Here is a 12,107-nt window from a genome sequence, read left to right as displayed (position 1 = left end):
GAGTACACCTGAGTTCAATCCCCGGTAATCCCCCCACCAAAAAAAAAAAAAAAATGGGAGGTTAAGCCTGTATCTCAGTAGTGAAGCATTTGCCTAACACGTGCAAGTGCCTGGGTTTGATGCCCAGCACTGTAGAACTAAATAAAATATACATTTTTTAAAAATTAAATGAATAAAATCATTTAAATCTTCTGTTATTGCCACACCCCTATATAAACCAGCATTATAATGTGCTGAATTCAAGTGAATAGCAGTTCTTCCTCCTGTATATATATTTTTTAAACCAGCATTGCTCTGTATCAAGAACTATATACTTTGGCCACATCACTCCTGAGGACCTTCAGCCTTTGCCCTATGAAAATCCTTTAAAAATCAGCTCAAGTGTGAGGATGAAAAGATGTATTCCATCCCCCAAACATTTATTTATATGGAGTCATTTATTCAATAAAAAAATGTATTGGTATATAGCCCCAAACAAAACAATTATGGCACTTGGCCTCATCTGGCTTCCAATCTAGAGGAAAAGACAAACATGGAAATATGGAACAAGTACCTAGCCAAAAATTAATTATAGACCTTGATCAAGTAGAAGGTGCTTATGATAGAGGAATCCAGTTCAGACTGGAAAGTCAAAGAAAGAAATGTTTTAAAAGAAATGGCATTTAAATAATATCTGAAGTTTGAATACAATTATCCAGATGACTGGGGTATGTCTGGGGGAAGTTGCTGGATGATAGAAGAGTCACAAGCAGACAAACAACCTGTATAAAGGCCCTGAGGTACCTGTTAGTCTCGGATGTATCACTCTCAACACACAGAGAATTTGAGCATCACGGTGGAGAGAGAAGCCAAAGCCAAGACTGAAATAGCAAATCATACAGAGCCTGACAGGCCATGTTAAGGATTCTGACTTGGCTTTCAGGGTAATGGTTCTCAGTATACAAAATTTGTACTTTAAAATAATCACTGTGAAAGGAGGATAGATCAGGGGAACAATTCCATGACTTTCCTGGGGAGTATGGATGTGAGCATCCAAAACAGACATGACACAGTATGTAGCTATTTGTATCAGTATTTCCATTGTATAAAATGTAAATGAATTTAATATTTGTTTTTTTTCTTGATAGTTGTAGATGGACAGCATGCCTTTTTTTGTGTGATGCCGAGAATCGAACCCAGTGCCTCACACGTGCTCTGCCACTGAGCTATACCCAGCCCAGATTTAATAGTTTGAATGTTAAAAAAAAAAAAACAGACATGAGGGGACCAGTTAACATGCCAACCTGCAGGGGCAATGAAAATTAAGAAAACTCAACAGGTGAGGAATACTGAGGGGTAGACTACTAGACTTGTTAAATGAGTAGAGGAAGGTAGAGCTGGTGGCAAGAACGCACCCTTTCATTGGCCAGTGAGGCACATCACTGATTTTTAATGACAGTAAGGAAGGAAGCACTTATTCTGTATGATGTGGTGGGAAATCAAGAGTCCAGTTTTAGATGTGATGAAACAGATCCCTGTGATATATCCACACAACGAGTTCTAGGGAACCTTAGCGTATAGCTGATATTTAAAGCAACTTTAGTGGATGAGATGACTTCATGATAGGGAAACAAACAATATTAAATTGGAAAAAGCTACTTTTTCTGCTTTTTTTAGAATATAAAGATGTTTTAATGGTTCATATATTATAATGCAAACATCTTATGGCTCTAACAATACCTAAGTACAAATCTTCAACATAATTATTAGGTAGCAAATCATTTAGGTGTTATAGAGTTTATACTGTATTGATGGGAAAGGAAAGGGAGCCAACATATTTCCATCTGACATTGTCAAACCTCTCTCTAAGCCACTGGATTCATGATGTCCCCCCACACACAATCCCTTTATGAAGCCCTAATCCTAGAGCCACTCCTTACATACAGCAAGCATAATGACCACAATAGGTCTTGGATTTTTCAGGGATACCAAAATCTATTTTCCCCTCATGTCTTTGCCCCATGCTGTTCTCTGAATCTGCAGGTTTCCAAGTCTCAACACACTATTATTTACTTTTGAAATATCACAATAGGTGGAAATACAAATTTCTGCATTTGGATTTTCAAATGAAAGAAAGACTCTTCAAGATAGAGCTAGTCCTCAAAACAAGGAAATCCTTCACTCTGCTTTTCACTCTTCATAGTATCTAGCTTTTCCAAATGCAATCAGTTACCACTGAAGCCAAGAGAGGTGTGAATCAAAAAACTACGAAAAATATGGGCTCTACTGAGTTTAAAGATATTAACTCCAAAGTCTGAAACGATGTGACAAAAACAGTACGTTACACTACAGATCTAAATCACTTTTAAGCTTTTTAAATTACTTCTTGGACCCCAAAATTGTTTAAAGACCAAAGTTTAATATTTGTTTCAGCAGGTGGGAAAGGTTTGGGTTTTTATACATGCCTTCCTAGGGATTACAACCAAGGTAGGCATGCTAAAACTATTTGAGACTTATCAATACATCTCAAGGAAGAGATGACTGGGAAAGCCATCAGAGCCCATATTAATCATTAGCTTAATCTCAACAACCTATGCTTCAGTATGGTAGCCAAGAGCAAGACACAGAGTTTCTGGGTTGACTGCCAAGGAACTCTTAACACAGGGTTTTTCAGCTATAAGCTATCCCACTGGTTTGTTACATAATAAAATCTGGATATAAAGCAGTTCAAAGTCAAGTGATTTATCAAAAGATATTTATTACATATTGGTGGCCTCTGTGCAAACAGAAAGGGAAAACTAAAGGCTGAAAGGTTCGGTATTGCCTAGGTACTACATGCTAAGCTTCACTGCTTGCCAGGATTAAAGCCTTCTCATTGAATTGGTTATACAGCCTATTTTACCCATCTCATCTGCAAAATAAGAGAAAAACCTCACACATATAAAACACATATAATAAAACACAGAAATGCTATTTGAATCAAACTGTTGTTTTTTGTTTGGGTTTGGCATAGCAAGGATTGAACCCAAGGGTGCTTAACCACTGAGTAACATCCCCAGCCCTTTTTGTTTTCTATTTTGAGACAGGGCCTTGCTAAGTTGCTGAGGCTGGTTTTGAACTTCTGATCCTCCTGCCTCAACCTCTTGAGCTGCTGGGATTAAAGGCATGCGCCACCATGCCCAGCGAAGTGTATTTTGAGTGTGAATGTTACCTTTGCTCTTTTCTTACCGAGTCCACTGACAAAGGCCTAATTAGCCATGGAGGTTTTCTTGACCTTTTAGAAGCTAGGAATTCCTTTGAAAAGCTCATAGACACTGAACACTGGACAGCTTCAGATTGTAAAATTAATTTCAGGGTTTTTATGAACCCTATTCACCCCCTCTGCCCCCCACCACCACAGGTTCCCTAGAACCTCTACATTATTAGACATAAGGAAATAGGGAGGACCTTACACATCCAGAAGAGAAACAAGATTCCCTGCTTAAGAATATTTTTTACCTCAGCAAACTTGACTTACCTGACCCCCTCTCATCACAGTGATTTGTAGTATCTCTTCTCTAGGGCTGCCAAAATCTTCACTTCCCACATCTTTACTTCTGTATTTGCCAAGCTCCGTTGAATCACAAGACTTTTTCCCCATTTGAAATATGATACAGAAGCAATTTTTAAAAGACCCATTCTTTTGGTTCACAAACTTGAATCAGGCAGTAATGAAAGTTTGAAATTATGAAAAAGCTCATTCTCTACCATATTTGCTACAAAGGAAACCATCAAATTATCCTTAACTAAATTCTATCAGACTTTGTAACTGCCAGGCAACACCACAATTTCTTTCAAGGATATGTGGTGGCTTTCATCACACACTTTTCAAACGTAGCCAGAGGAAAGCATTTAGGAGAAGGCAATTTCCATCTCATTCTAGTTCCTAAAGTTCAAGAAGGCTTATCATAAAGCATAGATGGCAGCAGAAATCTGCAAAATGAACACTTCTGTTTAAAAATGATTACATATTTTATAATTTGGACATTGCTTCATTGTAAGCAGCATTAGATGAGATATGTTATCTCATACCTTACCATAAAATATTTTTCTCATAATTATAATGACAAACTTAACTAATATAAAGGCACATTTAAATTTGGAGACGTTCAAATCACAACATTCTTGGTAAACCTCTAGAACGTAACAGTACAAATATATCATAAAATAAACTCTGAGAAGTACTTACAATGTGACATGAAACTATTTATCTTTCAATGTAAATATTTTTTTAAATACCAGTTTGTTGAAATAGAAATAAGGTGACAAGATTTTAACTTCAGGTACACACATTTAATTAACCATAATCTGTTTCACAGCATGCTCTTGTCACGGAACCGTGCATGGTTCGTTCTACTTAAATAATTAAATAAATTCTACTACACTCATTATTCTTGTTGACATCTTTCCCTTACACAAAAAGAATGGTCTCCTTCTATTTCATTTTGACAGTAAATGGATATTCTTTTGGTAAACTTGTTTCAGCTCATTTATAAACAAACCCCACTAACACAAATGTGAAAGACCAGTATCATATGTGTAAGTTTTTGAGGAAATGTAATCCACTTAACTATTCTGAGCCGCATTGTGACATCCCTTAATTTCTATCCTTTCCCCAAATATAGGGGAGCAGGCAAGTGTGGAATGGGTTACAGAATCCAGTGAGTCACAACATCCAAGACCTCTGTAGTCTCTATTCACCTTCTGGTTATAATTAACACATTAGGAAAAATAAATCTTCTATCAAACCATCTGTTTCTGTTTCTGTCACATTCCTATTTTTAAAAAGCAGAGGAGTCTGTAGATGGGAATAACATTTTAGAAAGGCCAAACGATATGGAGTTCTGTAATCTCCCTAGAGCATATAACTCAGATGGAAGCCAGAAGCCTAGCAGTATAAGGGACGTGACTATCAACTTCCACCTGGTCAAATCATCACCTTTTAAACTCCACAAGCATTTGAGTCCACAGATATGAATTTTAATTTGCCTAGCCAGGTAAGTGTTCTAAATTTCAGCAGAACTAACCAGTGAATTAAAAATATTTTATAAATAATATTTCTTTACTGAAAAGTACAATAATTGATAATACTTGTAAATGTTTATTTAAATGTTAAATTATTCCCTAAAGGGATGTGACATAGAAACCTGATGAAGAAGCATATTAAATAGAAATTACTTATAAATCAAGTTAATTTTAAATCTTATCTTCTGTGCAAGACAGAACCTTAATATGGAGAACTTTGACATCGAACTCAAGGTTTCAAGAGTCACGATCCATTACTGAGGCACAATACAGTCTTGGCTCATTAGGTCATCGAGGCGTATTTGACATGTTAGCAATGATGGAAACTGATTGCCATTTCCTTCAAATCCACTGCCCTACATGAAATGGCAATCAGAATCACTCACTCGTTTTATGCCCAAGTGAACTGGCCTTTATATTCACAGACATCACCAAGAAGTATTTAAGAAGGCAATCTAATGATTATGATATGGATAGTCATAAAAGAAAAAGAATTGAAAAGGCACAGAAACCCGATATGGCTCAGACATGTGGACTGTGCTTACACAAAAGGTCAATTAAAAAGGCATCTCCAAACAGAATCTTCAAAGCAAACAGAAGCTGTTTTCTTAAGCTTCCATTTCACTACACACATAAACACATAGCTCTCACAGTTTAGACTCTTCCAGGTAAGTATTCTAACGCACACTTTTTTCCAGTTACAGGTGGAAAATATAGCACTGATCTCCCAGCTAGAGCAATTTGGAAAATGGAAATTAAGAAACATTACACTAAGCCAAGTAAATGAATGACTAAACATTGCAGCTAACCTAGTCAGACAGAACTTTGAAAGGGAGTCAAGTTCAATATTTATATACTTGGGGGCAGAGTTTTGTTTCATAAAAATATTTGGTACAGTTTCTGTTCAGTCATATTAAAAACATAAAACCACCACTAAAACAAACTGGACTTAAATTCAACCTGTAATCAACACCAAAAAAATTGCTCCTTTTCTTTGTTAAAATCCTGGAAAGAAATCATATTACCCATCTGGAAATATGACCTTCACAGCATGAGTACTTTTAAAATAGAACTGTCAATGTCTAATCCCACTTTTCCTATTGGTTTCAAGTTCTTTAAAGAGAAAAAAAGATAAACAAATATTTGCATAGGTGAGGAGATTTAAATAGGGAATAAAATAGTGGTTATCAGAGGCAGAAAGAAATGATAAGATGCAGGACATGGGTACAAAGTTGCAGACATGTAGGGGGAGTAGGTCCAGAAATGCAACATTATAATATTGTATTGTATCCTGGGAATTTACAAAAAGTAGGGAGAAAAGGAAAGAAAAGGCTAACTATGTGGTAAGGATAGATACATTAATTTATTGAATATAGTAATTATCTCCTTATATCAAGACATCATGTTACATACCTTAAATGTACACAATAAAATTTTTCAAATAGGAGCTGGGGCTGTAGCTCAGTGGCAGAGTGTTTGCCTAGCATGTGTGGAGTACTGGGTTTGATCCTTAGCACCACATAAAAATAAATAAATGAAATAAAACAATTATTTTTTAAAAAATTTCTCAAATAAATTTAAAAAGTTTAAATCAAGTTACTTTTTAAAACCATACAGCAAGGGGCTGGGATTGTGGCTCAGTGTTAGAACTCTTATCTAGCATATGCAAGGCCCTGGGTTCTATCCTCAGCACCACATAAAAATAAACAAAATAAAGGTATTGTATCCAACTACTTCTAAAAAATAAATATTTTTTTAAAACCATACAGCAATACTCTATATATTAAAGTTAGTATGAAACATTAATTTAAAGTTAATTTCGAATTTTTTAAATTATATTTTAATTCTGTGTATTACACTTCATTATTTTTAATTAATAATTTTATTTGGTGACTCAGGTCCCACCTACATGGAATATGGGGGGAAATCCTTTTAAACTTCAAAAGTATACCACTTGGCCAAGCAATTCCACTCCTAGGCTTTTATCCACAAGATACAAAAACATGTCCACATACAGACCTGTATAAGAATACAGTAGCTTCACCTACAATAGCTAAGGCTGGAGACAACCCAAACACCCATAACAAAGGAAGCAATAAGCAACAACTATCGTGATTCATAGGATGGAATACTACCCGAGAGTAAAAAGAAACTACTGAATGTGTTCTAGTGAATGAAATCCATGAAAATCATGCTACGTGAAGAAGAGCTGGATACAAAAGATAACATCCCATCTAATTCCATTTTTTGAAGTTCTAGAAAATGCAAAGTTAATCTCTGATGAAAACAATCAGAACATCAGGTGAGAAGCAGAAACTGCCTAGGAAGGAGACTTGTGGAAACTTCTGGGTGATGTAAATGTATGTATCTTTTTTTAATATTTATTTTTTAGTTGTAGTTGGACACAATACCTTTATCTTATTTACTTATTTTTTATATGGTGCTGAAGATCGAACCCAGGTCCTCACACATGCCAGGCAAGTGCTCCATCTTTGAACCACAACTCCAGCCCCAAATATATATATCTTAGTGGAGTGATGGATACCTGGGAATCGTCATTGTTGAAAATGTGTAGTTAAGGTATTAACTACACATTTAATTTCCAATATATTTTACTTCAAAAAAAATCATGTAGAAATAGGTAGAGATGTGGGTGAAATAACATGGCAAAATTTTAATCATTGTTAAAACTGAGTTACAGGTGTAGTCTTTTATTATGCTATTCCTTTTGTTTTCTATAAAGTTTAAAAATATACATCACTAAAATACACAATCAAAAAATTTTATACCACACAAATATACTTACCAAGAATTTTTTTTTTATTTTTTTTTTTAGTTGTAGATGGAAACAATGCCTTTATTTTATTTATTTTTATGTGGTGCAGAGGATCGAAACCAGTGCCTCACACATGCCAGACGAGTGCACTACCACTGAGCCACAACCCCAGCCCCAAGAATTTTTGTATGCAGAAGGCATTCCTAAAGATCTATGGAGATCCCCCGTGTCCTATGCTTCATGTGGAGAATTTTAAATGTAGCTCATTATTTTCTCCAGCTCCCCTCACCCCAACTCCTAGCATGCCTCCCACCTAATGGACCATCAGAGTGAAAATATTATGGTTGTCTCAACTACTACCAGCCCCCAAATTAATTCTTCTCAGACCCTAACTTACTTATTTCTAGCAAATATGGTACAGATGGAGAAATCAAAGCTGCTAGATATGCTGGAACAAACAAATGATTTAATAGATCCCAGTCTCAATATTTCTTTATTCTCACTATTCTCTGAAGACAATGTTTGTTTTGACAAGTTATAGACATGAATTTTCAGAATAACGAAGTCCACAGAACACTAACCAAGGCAGATGATCAACTTCTCTACTATGGACAAGTACCAATCAGTGAATGTGTCTTAGTTTTCTAAGTTCTTCTAAGCTTTGCCTGAGAAAAATTCTATAGCTTTCACCTGACATGTCCATAAAATCAGAAGCACCACACAGAGGCAAAGGATAAACCCAGGCTCAAGCACAGGTATTTAAAGGTATAATACGCTATAATACCCTCCTTGGTAATAAGAGGATATTAAGTGCACCTCGGTAAAGAATCTTCATGACAGGACCTAGTAAGAGGTCTCAAGTATCAGTATCAATTAATTCTCTATAGATAGCATAAAATAAACATTGAAATTAGGTAAAATTAAGCACCCAAAATTTATATACTTTATCACCTCTACTACAAATTTTTGTTTGTTTTTATTGGAATTTAGCAAAAAATTAATAAGAAAGTTTACAAGAAGTTAAATATTTAGAAAATACTGAGAAAGTAAAAGTGTTCATTGGTACCACAGCATATTCATCCATCCAGCAAACCATTAAATGTCTGCATACCAAATGCTCTTAACAGCAGTGAAAAAAGTCTATGCCATACAGAGCTAACATTCAAGTAATGGGAGACAGGTTGATAAGAAGGGCTGAGGTTAAGTACCCAGGAGAACAGAATAATCAGGGTAAGGTCAGAAGGATATGTAGATTACCATACCTGGCCAGGAAAGCCTTCTCAGTTACAGTGATATTTGAGAAAACCTGAAGAATGTGAAGTTCCAGAATTCCAGGCACCTGAACCTCTTTGCAAACTTAAGAGACATGGAGCCAGTGTGGCTACAGTGGAATGAACTGGGAAAGCACTGTGGGAGTGGGAAAGAGAGGGCAACACAGGATTCAGACCACTCTAGGCCATTTTTAGATCTGGGCATCTAGCGTGAGAGAGATTGTGAGCAGATTGGAGGATTTTAAGCAGAAATGATCCTATTTAATGCTTTTTAGAAGATGACTGTTCTGTATGAGAACAGACAGGAGGGGAACAAAGGTTGAAATGAGGAATGAGAAGAGACTATAACATATTCAGAGGGGTATGTTAACTTCACTTATTAATACGCTCTTTCATTATTCGACACCATATTCCAATAACTCAAACAGCAATCAACTGAATTGCTCTCATTTGCACTGGACAGGGGATTGGAGTTTTTGAAGAAGAAATAAGAGACATATGCTGTTTTTCAGGTTCTAGTTTGACCTATTAGACAGTGGTTCCTTACGTCAATTAGCGTAGTAGGTAAATAAAACAAAGACTGCTAGCTTCCCGATCATCCTTTTAAAAAACTCAAAGGATCAGAAAAAAAAAATATTTTATTTTCATACTGGATTCAAAATGTTCATACTGCTATTATTCATAGCTCTCATCACAACATACATATAATGTTGCAGTGAAAACCCACTTAACTTATATTCCTGAAAGATAAATTGAAATAAATATATTGCAAACCATGAAACCCATTAACACTCTCCAAGACTTCTGTTTCATAGTTATTTATAAAATCCCTCCTGTAATGAAGACACTCAATCACTATCTCCAGTTTCCTTGGTTTAGCATGTCTAACAGCAGCCTCGCCCACACCATGTTATTATCACTTTTGGGTACTAAAAGCTGGTTAGGAAAACCAACAAACACTGAACACCTTTCAATTCTTTCAGCTGCGCTTGAGTGTTATTAATTGGTTTAAGAGGGTGTCAGAAACACATGCTTTCCTGCACACTTTGGTGATTTCATCCTATGCTCAAAGCACTTCCATAAATTAAATCATCCTGGCTATGTCATGAATCGCAGCTGGCATGCCTGAGTACTGCTCTTTGATGATGAGCAAGCAATACAAAATAAGATGCTGAATCCACTCTTTAGAATTTCATTTCCAGCATCTTGTATGATGTTACTCGGCAGGATTTTAAAACAAAAATAAACGTTATGATATAGTTCACTTTGGTTTTGAAAAACCTAAGCCCACTAGCCAGAAAATTAATGGCTTTTTCCCTTTCCAAAAAAGCAGGCTACATCTATAGCCAGGAAGGGAACTGGGCTGGGGGCTGGGTAAAGGCTATTTAAATGGATAATCCAGCTTTTAGCTTACCAGTAGAGATTCAAAGGGGGAGTTGCAGGCTGCAACTGAGAGTCTGTTACAGCCACATACACTGCACCCCTATTTCTTCACCCTCACTGGATGTGTCAAGAATCTGCCTCATTTAAGTTCTACTAACAAGTAAAGAGATTCTCCTCTCTGGGGGCAGGCTTGTGCTGCACTAATATTGTTCCATACTATCTTATCTGTTCCCACTCTCCTTTCCCTTTAGTTACAAACTCCTGTTTCATTTTTATTTCATCTTATTGTATTGGAGACAATTTTTTTTTTTTCAAAATGCCTTAAACCCTTCCTGGGATAAGGAGAGAGAGAAATAAATCAAGATTTCCTTCTCCGGCTCAAAATTTAAATATAGCAGGCAAGGAGAAACGGCGAAAAGGGGTGTGTGGGTGTATATGGCAAGATTTCTCGGTATCTAAGAGAAAATGGATAGAGGGGGAAAAAAACATGCTAAAGAGATCTGAAAGCTGTGTATGTGTACACAATCATTCCCAGAGCGGAGGGAGAAATTCGGGAAGAGGGGAGGGAAAAGAAAAAGATCAGTCGAAGCAGTAGCCCACCCCGACCCCTCCCAACCCACTGCAGCGCTCTGCGCTTCCCAGAAAGCTCATCCCCAACGAGCAGATTTCCGGCGCTGAGCAATGGACCAAAGGGTGGACAGGCAGTCTGGGGAGGTCGGGAAGGACGGGGATGGATAAGGACAGGCTAAGGGATGTGTTCTGGCTAGGGAAAGAGCGAGGACGCCAGCGAGGCCAGATGAGACCGCTTGCCGAGATGGAAAGGCAGGCCGGGACTGCCAGCACCTACCTGGAATGGTCAAGGTAGAAGATGCCCCAGGCACCTCTGGCCTCTCCTCCTCCGTCTCCTCTCGCTGCTTTTGCTGCTGCTGCTGCTGCTGCTGTTGTTGAATGAGGCTGAGGTCCGAGCGGCTGAGTTCGGCTCTGGCGGCCGCCGGGACCAGCTGTGCCTTTAGCAGCACCGCAGCCAGGCCGAGAAGCAGGGTGCAAGGGACGCGCCGGCAGAGTCTCGCCATGGCCGAGAGCCAGAGGGCCGCGGAGGCATATTGCGGGGATCTGGTCGGCGGCCGGCGCCAGGGCTGCGGGCTCCCGGCAGCGCCCGCCCGATCGCTCGCTCGCTCGCTCGCTCGCTCTCTCGCTCCCCCTCGCGCCGTCTGCCTCGCACACCCTCACCAGGAGGGGGAGGAGGAGGAGGCCCGGGAGGCGAGGGGGCGGAGGGGACGGCGGGGGGCGGAGGGGGGGCGTCAGCATCCTCGCGCACGTGACCCGCCGGGAGGGGCTAACCAGTACCGCGGCCCCGCGCCGGGCTGCCACCGAGCACTGAGGATGCTGGGGTCGTGCCCTGAGTGGAGACAATAAGGCGAGACTTCTGGGGGCTAGAAGACCCTTTAATCCATACTGAGGCGGCGGGAGATTTTCCAGAAAGTGGAATAAAATTGCTCACACCTGACCTCAAAGTCAGAAAGAGGTGGCACCTTGATTACCTTCGTTTAACGCTTAACAAGGCATCAGCGGATCCCAAAGCCTAGGTCCCTTCACCAAGTAGGTTCTGCGACGTCAAGGTCTTCTTACTTAAC

The 12,107-nt window shown here is 38.6% G+C and overlaps 1 protein-coding gene across 1 annotated transcript in view; it reads right to left on the bottom strand.

The window, feature by feature from the left end:
* Fam171b (family with sequence similarity 171 member B) overlaps nt 1-11,724 on the bottom strand; it is a 71,673-nt gene extending 59,949 nt beyond the window's left edge. The window contains exon 1 of the mRNA XM_005324395.4: nt 11,321-11,724. Within this exon, the coding sequence (XP_005324452.2) occupies nt 11,321-11,546 (226 nt within the window). The 5' untranslated portion in view covers nt 11,547-11,724. The remainder of the gene's footprint in view (nt 1-11,320) is intronic.
* Between the last annotated feature and the right edge of the window lie 383 nt (nt 11,725-12,107).

The sequence above is a fragment of the Ictidomys tridecemlineatus genome, chromosome 7, assembly GCF_052094955.1.
Source record: "Ictidomys tridecemlineatus isolate mIctTri1 chromosome 7, mIctTri1.hap1, whole genome shotgun sequence".
NCBI classification, from domain to species: Eukaryota; Metazoa; Chordata; class Mammalia; order Rodentia; family Sciuridae; genus Ictidomys; species Ictidomys tridecemlineatus.
The sequence above is the reverse complement of the archived record's forward strand: the minus strand, read 5'-3'. Positions and strand labels throughout refer to the sequence as shown.